Source organism: Terrapene carolina, unplaced genomic scaffold, assembly GCF_002925995.2.
Source record: "Terrapene carolina triunguis isolate 2854851 unplaced genomic scaffold, T_m_triunguis-2.0 Scaffold58, whole genome shotgun sequence".
Taxonomy (NCBI): Eukaryota; Metazoa; Chordata; order Testudines; family Emydidae; genus Terrapene; species Terrapene triunguis.
This window is the reverse complement of record NW_020664409.1, coordinates 105,097,067-105,111,229: the sequence shown is the minus strand read 5'-3', so window position 1 is coordinate 105,111,229 and position 14,163 is coordinate 105,097,067. Positions and strand designations below refer to the sequence as shown.

Sequence of the window (14,163 nt, the reverse complement as noted above, 5' to 3'; positions counted from 1 at the left end):
GCCGAGGGGTGTGCTGGCCGCCCTTCCCGCAGCCCCCATTGGCCTGGAGTTGCGAACCACGGCCAGTGAGAGCCACTATCCGCTGAACCTGCGGATGCGGCAGGTAAACAAACCGGCCCAGACTTCTAGGGGCTTTCCCTGAACAAGCGGCGGCCCAACTTTGAGAAGCACTGCCTTAGAGGGAACTATCCACAGAGCACCTGAATGGAGCTTGCGGACCACTGGTAGTCCGTGGAACACAGTTTGAGAATCTCTGCTTTAGGGTTAGTCTATATATATATATATACACACTGTAAATCTTAGCTAACTTAAATTGGATTCTGAAATGAAAACTTTGTTCCTATTTAATATTTAGATGGTAAGGTTGGATTATTTATATGAAAGGAGATCAATTTGTATAGTCTCAATTAACTGACTCTGGGGTTGATGGTTGTTAAATAAAAGAGTGGTCTTCAGGGAAGAGAAGGCCAGACCTACAAGTTTGATGGTTTTGGGGAAACATTTATATGGATCATCAAAGATTTCATAGTGCTGTATAAACATTAATCATTTCAACATGCCTATATGATAGGCAAATGGTATTATCCATATTTAATAGTTGGAGATACTGAGGCAGAGAGGCTGAGTGACTTGCTCAAGTTCTCTCAGCACATCAGTGGCAGATCTGGGATTATTACTCAGGAGTTCCATTTTTGTACTCAATCTGTGCTGCCTCTCAGTGATCCAGAAAGTAGTGAATCTAACTAGAGAATAAGCAACCCTGGATTTACTACTTATTGGTAGGAAGGGACTGAGAATATGATGGGATAGCATAATTTTGGCAATTAATTGATCTTTGACTATTAGCGGTAAATATGCCCAATGGCCTGTGATGGGATGTTAGTTGGGGTGGGATCTGAGTTGTTACAGAGAATTCTTTCCTGGGTGTCTGGCTGGTGAGTCTTGCCCACATGCACAGGGTTTAGCTGATTGCCATATTTGGGGTCAGGAAGGAATTTTCCTCCAGGGCAGATTGGCAGAGGCATTGGGGGTTTTTCGCCTTCCTCTGCAGTGTGGGGCAAGGGTCATTTGCTGGAGGATTCTCTGCACCTTGAAGTCTTTAAACCACGATTTGAGGACTTCAGTAGCCCAGACATAGGTTAGGGGTTTGATATAGGAGTGGGTGGGTGAGATTCTGTGTCCCGCATTGTGCGGGAGGTCAGACTAGATGATCGTAATGGTCCCTTCTGACCTTAAAGTCTATGATTCTATGAATAGTGGTTATAAGCTGCTTGAATTAAAAATAATAAAGAATAACAGATTTAGATTTTAAGAAAATGTATGCATATTAAGAAAGATAATGGAGGAGGCGGCAATATGGAATGGGAGAATATATTCAATCCACCAGTGTGGAAGAAAATTGGAGCACTGTGAAGGATATGACAAAGATTAACGGGTCTGAAAAATGGAAGGAATCAGAGCAGCTGATGAGTTTTCAAGAAAAGCTATTCACAGATCAGAAAGTGTAAAATAAATCTCTGCTGGCACTGAAAATGGAGAAGTAGGAGGCATCCAAAAATAGCTGCTCAGCAGGATAGATAAAAATCAATGATTTAAAAAAAAAGATTTTTTTATTTAAATGGAATTTTTTTGATAAAATGCTTTTTGAGGAAAAACCCTATCTAAAGATACATTATAGGTCAAAGATATTGCATCATGGAATAGGGATTATAAATTCTAATTCTGTTGTATGAGACACTATATTCATGTAATGTTTAAGAAAAGTTTTGTAAAGGATTTCCAATAGTTCATTGATTAGGGACCCAATCTTATGGGGTTCCAGGTGCTTCTGTATAGATCAGGGGTCGGCAACGTTCGGCACGCGGCTCGCCAGGGTAAGCACCCTGGCGAGCCAGGCCAGTTTTATTTACCTGCCGACACGGCAGGTTCGGCCGATCGTGGCCCCCACTGGCCGCGGTTCGCCGTCCCGGGCCAATGGGGGCGGCGCGGGCGAGCGATGTGCTGGCCGCGGCTTCTCGCCGCCCCCATTCGCCCGGGACGGTGAACCGCGGCCAGTGGGGGCCGCGATCGGCCAAACCTGCCGGGTCAGAAGGTAAATAAAACTGGCCCGGCCCACCAGGGTGCTTACCCTGGCGAGCCGCGTGCCGAACGTTGCCGACCCCTGGTATAGATTATGTAGGTTAATCTTTCTATCTACCCAATGGGACTCAGGGCTCAGTCTAGAAGATACCATCAGAGATGCTTAGTTTTGCAGTTCTCAAATGGTATTTGTCTCTCCAGAGATAACATGGTTGTTAACAGCAAAAATGTTTTAAAATAAATAAATATATAGAGGTGAGAAATAAGACCTCAACCCTATTGTCCCTCTGCAAATTTGTGTACACAGAGTTAATCCCTTACCTCTCTCTAAAAGTGCAAAGTTTCAAAACATTCAGTGAATAGAAGATTGTTGGGGGCGGAATAGATCTGGACAAGGAGAAGAAGTCTGGAGATAAATGTGAGAAGGGAGGGACAGACAGTAGAAACAAAAGTGAAACTGTTTGAGTAGCATAGTCCAGAAGTCTTGAGGTCTTTCTTAGTGTAGCCTTTGTTGATTTGAGATCTACCATACCATTCTCTCACTAGAAGAGAGAACCTATAATGGCAGCAGGCCATAAGATACCCAGTTTGGGAATAAGAACCATTCAAGAAATATGTTTGCTGATGATGTTTTAAAGAAAGTCACACTGGTGAACTGGTGGAAGTCACTTAAGCACTTGGATTCAGAGACTGTTGAAGTGATAATCTCACTTTTAACATCAGTAGCGTCTTCTGCCGGTGTAGAAAGAATATTTTCTTCCTTTGGACTAATTCATTCCAAATTGAGAAATCGTTTGGGACCTGAAAAAGCAGGAAAGCTTGTTTTTCTTTTCCTGATTATGAACAATCAGGAAAATGAAGGTGAAGACAACTGAGTTAGCTGCAGTAGCCAATATTTTAAGTTTCTCATGTTCACCTGGCTGACATAGTCGATTTAATTTTTGTTTTTTAAAAATATTTCATTTAACTATTTTAGTTAAAAACAATTTTAACAAAAACAAACCTGATTTTAAAAAACGTGAATGTTTAATACATTGAAAAATTAATATGCTTGTTTTGTTAAAATATTACGTTTGCTGTTGAAGAAAAAAATCCAGAATACATTATGTTGTTGTTTTTAGTTAAATAAAACAATTTAAATGTCTTTCTGGTGATGTTCTCCTCCTAATACAGCATGCAAGAAAATCTTCCAAATATTAATGATTAACCTGTTGAATTGGAGATAGTTCACCTCTCAATGACTTCATAAATATCTGCTTCAATTACCCTTTGGTAAATGAAATAACCAAACAATAATTTGTATTGTATTTGTAATTATCATTTTTTGATACAGCTGTAAAACTAATCTGAAAAGTTTTCAAAATAAATCACTGTTTAAAAATGTATAGTTTGTACCTTCTAAAAATGAAACCTACATCTATCTCTGAGTTGTGAAGAATATGTATTAAGATTATAACAACCAACAAGAATGCACTTTTATGTAGAAATCTATGATTAAATTGAGTCTTCCTGACTAAATCAAATCCACCCTACTGCTCAGTAAGACATGGTCATGGAAGAAGAGGAAAGACTTAAATAACTTGGAGAAATTTAACCTTGGAGAGAAGATACTAGAAACACTGATAAATGTATCTGAATAATATACTCCTATTGGAAGAATCTCTAATGTTACAGCACTAGGATTTGTGTGTACTTACAAAATTAATGTAGACGAGTGACAGTTGTATTCAATCTTTCAAATGAAAAAAAGCTTAATGACTGGCTGTGCAAATATTTTCAGTCTATAGAATACTTAGGTGTGTGCTTGAAGGCAGAGCAGAATGTGTGGAGATTTGCTGAGGGGCTCTGAGGGTATGTCTACACTGCAACTAGACACCTGTGGCTGGCCTGTGCCAACTGACTCGGGCTTGCAGGTCTTGGGCTCTAGGGTGTTTGATTGAAGTGTAGATTTCCGGGCTTGGGTTGGAGCCCAAGTTCTGGGAAACCTCGCACTTCATAGGGTCCAGCCCAAGCCTGCAAGTCTACACTGCAGTAAAACAGTCCCACAGTCCAAGCCTGAGTCTGCTGACACAGGCCAGCCACAGGTTTTTACTGCAGTGTAGACATACCTTGAGAGGAGAAGTCTCTTCGGAGAAAGTGAATGATTTGTCTCCCGTCTTGAAGCATGAGGAGTCCGGAGGGGGAAGTATATATTTGTTACTTTGCATCTGTTCCATTCACCTACTTTTCTGAGAAATTCTGGTTAAGGAAGGCTAGCATCAATACTACACCAAGAATCCATTATCCAGATTAGTTACTTTTCTAATAAGTAACTCTATTGAAGCATTTATTTAGTTTAAAATTTTCCACAAGCTGCCTTGTTCCTTGTAGTTTCCTTACTTGGGTGGTTGGGGAGAGAGATGGGGACTGAATGCCTTGTGGTGTTCTATAGCTATTTTTCTAGCTGATCTTTTACTTAGTGGTATAGGTGGGCTTTGAAGAGAATCCCATTCAGCTCTTGGCTGAAATGATAGTGGCAATGTTGGTCCCCGAGGCTGAAAGTGAGAGTAAAAGTGGGAAGATGCTTAGGTTTTCAACAGATCCATAGATAATCCATCCCCTCACAGGAAAAAAATAAGTTGTGTGCTATTTTAACAGGCTGTTAGTTCTACAGAGCAAATATTTAATAGAACATGAAAAGAATGATCTGCCTATTTCTATTAGCATTTTTCTCTATATATTTCATAATTTACAAGTAAAATTATTCTCTCTGAAAGGAAGGCTTTCAGTTTAATCTATGTACAGCAGTGCTATATATTCAGAATATATGTTGTCTATATATCTCATCAATATTTCTTGAGGGTGTTTGGTCTTTTTCATTTTGCCCAATACACTGGTTATAGTTGATGTTGGGCTGTTTGCTCAGTGATAAAGGATGGATTGCCGTTGTGATGGGTTTGGTCATAGAAATCCCCTTGGGACTGTCACCTGATGTGCTGAGACTACCTCTGAGCCCGTTTTCTCTGCCAGTTTGGGCCTCCAGAACCCTGCCTTTTTGAGCCAGACACGCCAGTCTGCTCCAACACAGACCCAGCATCTGAACCATGCCCCCCAAAGCTGCAGACTTAACTAAAAACAGCTTAGCAAGTGCTCCTGTATCTAGCACCCAGACCCAGCTCCCAATGGGATCCAAACTCCAAATAAATCCGTTTTACTCTGTATTTAGCTCATACAGGGTAAACTCATAAATTGTCCACCCTCTAGAACACTGATAGAACGGTATGCATAGCTGTTTGCTCCCCCAGGTATTAATTACTTACTCTGGGTTAATTAATAAAATCACTTTTGCTTATTAAGTATAAAAAGTAGGATATAAGTGGTTCCAAGTAATAACAAACAGAACAAAGTAAGTTACCAAACAAAAAACAAAACACGCAAGTCTAAGCCTAATACAGTAATAAACTGAATACAGGAAAATCTCACCCTCAAGATGTCCCAATAAGCTTCTTTCACAGACTAGACTCCTTCCTAGTCTGGGCCCAATCCTTTTCAGACTAACGTGGTTTATGTGGGTCCAGCAGTCACTCACACCCCCTTAGTTATAGTCCTTTGTCCCAGTTTTTTTTTTTTTTCAGGCATCTCTTTGGGGTGGAGAGGCCGTCTCTTGAGCCAGCTGAAGACAAAATGGAGAGGCTTCCAGGGCCTTTTATATTCTCTCTTATGGGCAGAAACCCCTTTGTTCTTCTGTGCAAAGTCACTGCAACAAGATGGAGTTTGTAGCCACCTGGGCAAGTCACATGTCCATGAATGATTCAGATTTTTGCAGGCTGACGCCATTGTTTACATGTTAGTTTGAACATTCCAAGAAAGCTCAGATGTGGATTGGCATCTCCCAAAGTCCATTGTCAGTTAAGTGTTTCTTGATTGGGCACTTACTGAGAACGGTCCTTTCTCAAGAAGCTGACCAAAGCTTCACTGAGGCTACTTAAAATCAAACACATTGAGATACAAGTACATAGCCAATATTCGTAACGTCAAATACAAAAATGATACAGACTTACAGACAGCATAAAACAGCGAATTACAACCTTTCTATAGACGCCTTACTTGACCTCCTTTGTACAAGATTTGGTGCAACTATAGGACCTTGGTTGCAACAATGATCTACATGGTCACAGTTCACATCAATAACGTCACAGCCATGTTTAATGTCTCAGTGATACTTGTTTTTATTCTTCCCTCTCTATTTACGTAACTCGATGCTTTCTCAGCTCATAGGATGGAGGTATTGTGGGAGTAACTATACACTATCTTTTATATTTCAGACATTATAAGAAACGTTGTCAAGGTCGGATGCGGAAACATGTTGGTGATCTGTGTCTACAAGCTGGGATGTTACAAGATTCCTTGGTACATTATCATATGGCTGTGGAACTTCTGCGGTCTGTAAATGACTTTTTGTGGCTTGGAGGTAGGCTTAATTGATGCGGATAAAACACAAATGATTTAAGATTCTGGTACAAAGCAAATGATGGTAGCTTTTTGTAGCCTTCCTGCTGCAATATAAAAAGGCAGCAATTAAATGCACTTAAAAAGACACTTAAAAAAATCCAATAAAATGTGACTTGAAAATCAAGCCAAAATAATTAGTATGTGACTAAGAATGCAAGGAAAATACTGTTTGTTATAGAAAGTGAAAATTTAGCATATTTGCAATATAAAATATGTCCTTCTGTAGCATAACTTCATTATGCATGACTTATTTAATAGCTGTTTTTAAAAAGGTGATTTTAGTCCTCAGGTGAATAGGTGTGGGGAAAAATGTTTCATATCCTGCCTGTATGAGTCATAGTAAAGATTGGATGAAAAAATGTATGCCCCTGTGGCTGCCAAACCCACATATATTTAACTTACATTGACATACCTTCACTCCTTTCACCTCATGCAAAACAGTTTTGGCCCCTAGGCTTCATCTCTTGCAGACCTCTCTTTTTCTTGTGCTGCTGTTGCTTCTCTCCTAGGTGCACAAGTGGTCATTGGACGCTTAGCTGCTGATTCTCGTTCCTCCATAGAATCACAGAAGTGTAGGGACCTCAATCCATCATCTAGTCCAGTCCCCTGCTCTCAAGGCAGGACTACGTAATAACAAGACCATTCTTGACAGATGTTTGTCTAACCTGTTCTTAAAAACCTCCCTAAGCAATTTGTTCCAGTGTTTAACTACCCAAATGGTTAGGAAGATTTTCCTAATATCCAATCTCAACCTCCATTGCTGCAATTTAAGCCCATTGCTTCTTGTCCTGTCCTCAAAGGTTAACGAGAACAATTTTTCACCCTCCACATCCTTGTAACAACCTTTTATGTACTTGAAAACTCTTATCATGTACCCCCTCAGTCTTCTCTTCTCCAGACTAAACAAACCCAATTTTTTTCAATCTTCCCTTATAGGTCATGTTTTCTAGACCTTTACATCATTCATGTAGGGAAATCACTAGCAGCTCTTGCTGCTCTGCTCTTTGCTTCTCCTTCCGCTCCTCTTAAGATATGTATACACTTTGAGCTGGAGGTGTAAATTCTGGTGCAAGGAGACATACACATGCTAGATCTGATCAAGCTGTTGTGCTAAAAATAGTGTAGCTGCAATGGTGCAAGTGGCAAAAGGGGCTAGCCACTTCGAGTATGTAGCTATCCAAGATGCTAGGTGTGTACTTGGGGTGGCTGTCTGCTCACACTGCCATACCTACAATCTATTTTTAGTGCACTAGCTTGATTGGAGATAGCATGCGGTATGTATCCTTAAACTGGAATTTGCACCTCCAGCTAAGCGTAGACATACGCCCACAGGCACGTCTTTGAGTTATTTTACTTCATGGCTCCCCTCTTGCAAAAGACCTATCAGCTTCAGCCACTCTACTTCCTGTCTTTTTCCTTCCACTCTTGAAAAAGGAACAATGGTGCTTAGAACGTTCTGTTCTAGCGTGAGAAGGAGCCAGACAAAATTTTTATTCCTGAAGGGTGCAGTGGTATATATGTAGCCATACACATGTTACACGTGATGCGTACCATTGACAGTGGCAAGGAGGAGCAGGGCTGGCCGCCCCACTGCCCAGACAAGTGTGGCCCCTCCTTTATGACAGAGATTGCTGAAAGCATCATGATGGAGAGATCCATGGGGCCAAAATCGAGAGAGTTGCATTGTGGCCCCTATGCACTGAAGTTCAGCACTACCGTGGTCCCGCCATCGTGATGGAGGAGCTGCAGAGCCAAACCTGGCTGGACACACTGAGCAGTGGGGTTGACAGTACTGGTCCTCCTTGCCGCTGCTGTGGGGCTGGCTTCTGTACCAGGGCTCCCCCCTGGGGGCCTGCCTGGCCTTGCTCCATTTCGAGCAGCCCATGTTCCTTCTCAGGGATGGGGAATGAGATTGCACCTGGGTGGGACATGCTTGAAGGGGACCGAGTGTGGTGTGAACTCAGTAGGTGAGCGGGGATGGCTTTGCGGGGATTGACAATGCATACCATGGAAAAAATTTCTGTGGGGGCCCCTGGCAGAGTGAGATTTTTGAGGCTCTATTTATAGGATTATAAATTATAATACTTCATATCATGTGATGAATTGATTCTCTGTTAATTAAGTATTTCTTTATCTTTAATCTCCAGCTGCTCTTGAAGGTTTATGCTCAGCATCAGTTATCTATCACTACCCTGGTGGCACAGGAGGTAAAGCTGGGGCTCGTAGGGCACAAGGTAGTTCTCTTCCCGCTGAGGCAGGCAACAGACACAGACCAGGTAAGCCTTAAACAGGGCTTCTGTTCTGACTTTTCCCCCCAGATGTTTAGTAATGGCAACCCTTAACCTATAGTCTTCCCCCTCCCTCCCCCCATGTGGAATAAGAATTTCACACAAAGGTAAAAATGGTATTAAACTGAACTACATTTCTTTTTTGTGAGAAGATTTATTTTTTATGATAAAAATCCTATGGTTTTGTAGTGATATTAAGAAATGTGCTTACCCAGAGATAGAATTTGTTCAAAATTTCTCTGGTTGTGTGTTAAGATTTGGTGAAAATCATTCAGCAGGGAAAAACACAGGCAATTTTCAGAAAATATATAAATGGTGTGAGAGGGATATATGAATTGATAAGGATACGAAGGGTATGTTCAATATCCAAGGCTTTTGGTGTTCTTTATTCAAGGGCTTGTTTGGAAGACCGTATCACTTTGTTTAAAATTTGCATATATACTCTGCCAATAATGCATGTTTCAAAGTAGCAGCCGTGTTAGTCTGTATCCGCAAAAAGAACAGGAGTACTTGTGGCACCTTAGAGACTAACAAATTTATAAGTACTCCTGTTCTTTTTGCCAATAATGCATCTTTCTTGTATGAATTATAATTCTCTAATATTGAATTGTAATTCATATCAATTTTAAACAAAGCCCATTTGGTAGGTCTTTTATTAAAATAATGTTGGTTGTAAAATTAAACACCAGTCAGGAAACTGACAACTTGCCATTGAAAGGCTTTAGTATGCTTTTTGTAAATACTTTAATTGTATAGCTTTTATGAAATAGGTTACCTTCCTTGGAGAGCGTGCCTGCTTGCTATTTAGAGTTAAACAAGGGAATGGGGATTTTTTTTAACAGCTGACCATAAATTCTTTTTTAAATTGTGATCAGAACTAATTCCATCTTGTAAAAATAGCTTTACTTAATATACATGTCAAAACTGGCAAACATTTATTTTGCATTTTCAAAGGATGAATTACAAATTATATGTATTGACATTTCAACTTTACAGTAAAAGAGCATGTTTCAAAAGATTACACCAGGTATTCATGTCATTTAAGTAAATAGTTTTGTCCAGCTAGTCCCATAACCTCAGTGGTTCTCAAACTTTTGTACTAGTGACCCTTTTCACGCAGCAAGCCTCTGTGTGCGACCCCCCTCCTTTATAAATTAAAAACACTTTTTTTTTTTAACATTTAACAGCATTATAAATGCTGGAGGCAAAGCGAGGTTTGTGTTGGAGGCTGACAGCTTGCGACCCCCCCATGTAATAACCTCCCGACCCCCAGTTTGAGAATCCCTGTGTTAAAATGAGTCTTACAAGTTGGACAAGATGATATCTCACTCATCAAGCACACAGTTGTGGCTCTCTTTGCTTCTCAGCAAAGATTTAATAGTAGATGTTGCAGTCAGGTCTCGTTATTAAAACTTATTTTTACAAAAGTATATTATCATTAAGTGATAGTTGTCAGAATAACTGAATAAAATACATTTTGTGATTTATTACTACTTTCTTTTTGTTTTGTAATTTAATAATTTGCAGCGTCTTCCAGTCACTTCTGCAAGTTGTATATTTAATACATTGTTAAATATAAACTTCTTATATTTCTTGTTAAAAGCTTTTCCATAAGCCACTCTCTGCATCAAGTAAAAAACATTATTCATAGAGACAATTAGTATTTTAATTCAGTCTGTTCTCTTCACTCCATACCTTTCAGGAACACATATCTTAATCTAGAGCTGTTACTTTACAGTCCACATTATAGCTCCAGTTATTATAACTGTTATTTTGGGGTCTAAATAGTTGGTTTCTGAACTTTGTTGGAACAGCAACTATATCCTGATCCCAAACCATCTCTCCAAAAATATATATAAAGGTCTGATTACAACACAAACTTTGTACCCATTTTTGTATCTTTCTCCTGTAAGGTTTTCTGATTGTTTTTTCCTCTTTAGTACATACTGTTTGTGCAGCTCCCCTCTGTCCCCTTACTTTTTCAGTTGCATTTCTGTTTGATTTCTTATATTTTTAAAAGTGACAAGTAAAATAGCATTATAGAATTAGGTATAGAAAATTAATTCCAGTTTTCCTGTAGCTTTTAAATCTCTAGCTTACCTGTCTGGTCTAGAGGCTGAGAATCAGTTTAAGGAAGTACAAGCTATCGGATAAAGAACACAAATAATTTGGGGCTATTGAGCCCTCATTTCACATTTCAATTACCTTCTCCAAGGTTGAGAGCAACAGGATGCTGTATCTATTAAAAAACAAAAACAAAAAAAACCACTTCTCTCAAATGCAAACTCCTTTTACCATATATTTAACATAAATGGTTTGAGTTGTTGGGTGGGCCTTACACAAAACATCCCATATTAGAATCTCATGGAATACCTCTACATCTGAGAGGTAGGGAGCATTTCTTTCTGCTACCCAACCTTGACTGAAGTCTACCACCAACATGCATTCACAGTTTCTGAAGAGTCATGCTCTGTGATGGTAGAGTCATTAACAAAATCTCAAAAAAATGGGATGATCTTTTTAAAGGAAGTCAGAAGACATTAAAAAAGTATAAGAGTCCTAATGGTAGTAATTGTGTGTTAAATACTCTACAAGCATTTGTAAATAGACTGTGTTATGGAAGCTTGATAACCAAAAAAATAAAGTGTGTGTGTGTGTGTGTGGTGGGGGGGAACGGACGGACGGACTAAAAATTAAGATCTACTAGGATTTGACTTTAAAATATCAATAAAAATCCAAGAAAAATATTACTTGCTTTTGGTTTGGTCTTAGAACTAATCATAACTTTTTTTTTCTGAATATATTTTTTTAAAAAAGGACAGTTAATATAGGTACAGGATATGGTAAATATGTTGAAACCAAATGACAATTGATGTGCTATGACTTCAAGTTAATCAACCATTGTTTTAACAGCAATGTCTGTGCTGGATTTTAATAATTTTCCTGTAATTTTGCTCATGACTGATGATAGTTGTAAAATATATATTGCAATAGCTTACTTTATGTTGGCTGTATTTTTAAGGCTGAAAAAAATAATTTTTTTCCCTCCTCCTAGGGGCGCAAGAAGTTCTCATTGACCCAGGTACTTTCTCTTTTTGCTTGTTTTCTGACAGTAAGCTTTTTGTTTGTTTGTTTGTTTTTATTACTTGTTTTGCATCTGTGTGGATGATTACAGCTAAATTTTCAAAATTGGTTCAGACTTTGTGCCTCAGTTTTTGGTATCAGTTTGATAAAGCGTGGGCCTGATTTGACTCTTAGTTTTGTGGGTGCTCAGCACTTCTTAAAATCAGGCCCAAGATGTATCAAGTCACTTATCCAAAACTTGATAGGCATTTTTAAAAATTTGAACCTGTGACTTTGTCATGATCATATGGATTTTGGAGAACACGGTCTAAATAACATCAGAATGGCTAGAAATCTGGCTTAACTTTCTCTTTCCATTTACTTACAAGAACTCCTTGATTTCCCCCGCCCCCCCCCAGTTACATTTTTAATAATGCTGTGAGGTAGTGGTCTTAATGCCTTTTTCTAGAGCAGTAATGTTGACTTCACTCTGTTCTAAATACAGTGTCTTCCCAGCATTCTTAGTCCTGTGGGTTTTTATTTCTGTTTCAATAATTACTTTGCTCAAACGCTGAAGCAGCATTCAGTTTACCACCAAAGGCTGTTGATGACAAAAGAGGATTTACAAATTGTAGCTTGTTTATTAGACCAAAATTATGTGATTTGGGATTCATTTATTTAGTCCATTCGCAAGGTGTCTCTTGAGACATCTGAGAATCAGACAATAAAAACCAAATAGAATGCATTAAGATGTAAATACAGTATTCACCTGGACACTATCAAAGCATCTGGCACTATGACAAACCCAAAAGCTGTGATGCAAGCCACCCAATCCATTTCAGTGAGGTCTTATCCCATTTAGCAATATGAATAGAAGAACAAAAAATGAACAGGTATAAGAGTGGGTATGCAGCAAATATGGTTCAGAATAGGCCAGTTGAAGAAATGAGACTTGCAGCATACCCTAAAGGCAGTTTGTTGCATAAGCACTAATGAAAAATACTTCTATCTTGGTGCTGTGTAGCACTTTGCGACAAAAGGGTTTACTTGCTTCTTTTAGATCTATTTAATTATAATTTCATAATTTTCCTTGCCCCCAGTTAATGTAACATGAAACACCTTACCAATGTATTTCAGTTTTTCATATGCAAATGAGTTTTTTCTGGGAACAATTGTTTTAAAATGAAGATATCCAAAATAAGCTGAAAAAGGGCTGTTTTATATAGAAATGACAGTAGGAATGTTTCTTTGTTTTAAAACTAGTACAGATTATAAAGGCTGTCTGTTACTTTCTTAAAAAAAACCCCACATGATACAGTGAAACTGCCAAATGGGTCACCTTAAATTTAAATGACCATTTAAAATAGTTTCAGTCATTGTTTAAAGTTTTATATTTAAGTGAAGATCACACTTCTCTATTTTCATGACAACTGTTCATGGCCCAGTTGCTTAGAATTAAATGAAAAAATTGTCCACTAGTTTTCATATGAACAGTATTGTATTTGTTCCTATATGTTGTTAGCGCTGCTTTGTAGATATCTAAACGGTATTCATTTTTTGGTTTAGGGATTCTTCAGTAGCTTTTTTTATTAAATAAGCTTTCTCACAAAAGCAATTGATGTAAGAGTGTAAGATCCTCATTTTCTCCTCCAATTCTGCAGTTGGAGGGGAGCCTGTGCCCATGGATTAAGCTTGGAGGCACCTCTGATTTTTTTTCTCATGGCTTGCGGAACCCAGGTTGTTTGCAGTAACTTCAGCTGTAGAACTTCTTCTGGAGGATCCTACATGTCCAATTCAACCTCTGTTACTCTGTTTCGTGAAAGTGTAAATTTGACTGGAATGGAGGAAGGCAGTGTGTGATCTCTTTTGAGGGAAGAACATAAGAATGGCCATACTGGATCAGACCAAAGGTCTATCTAGCCCAGTATCCTGTCTTCTAGTGCTGGGTGCTTCAGAGGGAATGAACAGAACAGGAAATCATCAAGTGATCCATCCCCTGTCCCCCTTTCCCAGTTTCTGGCAAACAGAGGCTAGGGACACCATCTCTGCCCATCCTGGCTAATAGCCTTTGATGGACCTGTCCTCCATGAATTATCTGGTTCTTTTTTGAACTCTGTTAGTCTTGGCCTTCACAACATCCTCTGGCAAAGAGTTCCACAGGTTGACTGTGCATTGTGTGAAGAAATACTTCCTTTTTTTTGGTTTTAAACCCACTGCCTGTTACATTTGGTGACCCCTAGTT

The 14,163-nt window shown here is 39.1% G+C and overlaps 1 protein-coding gene across 1 annotated transcript in view; it reads left to right on the top strand.

Annotated features, from left to right (window-relative positions):
- The window catches only part of TRAPPC9 (trafficking protein particle complex 9), an 848,931-nt gene that overhangs the window by 19,366 nt on the left and 815,402 nt on the right, over positions 1–14,163 (top strand). The window contains exons 3-5 of the mRNA XM_026646706.1: positions 6,384–6,529; positions 8,718–8,846; positions 11,914–11,940. Of these exons, the coding sequence (XP_026502491.1) occupies positions 6,384–6,529; positions 8,718–8,846; positions 11,914–11,940 (302 nt within the window). The remainder of the gene's footprint in view (positions 1–6,383; positions 6,530–8,717; positions 8,847–11,913; positions 11,941–14,163) is intronic.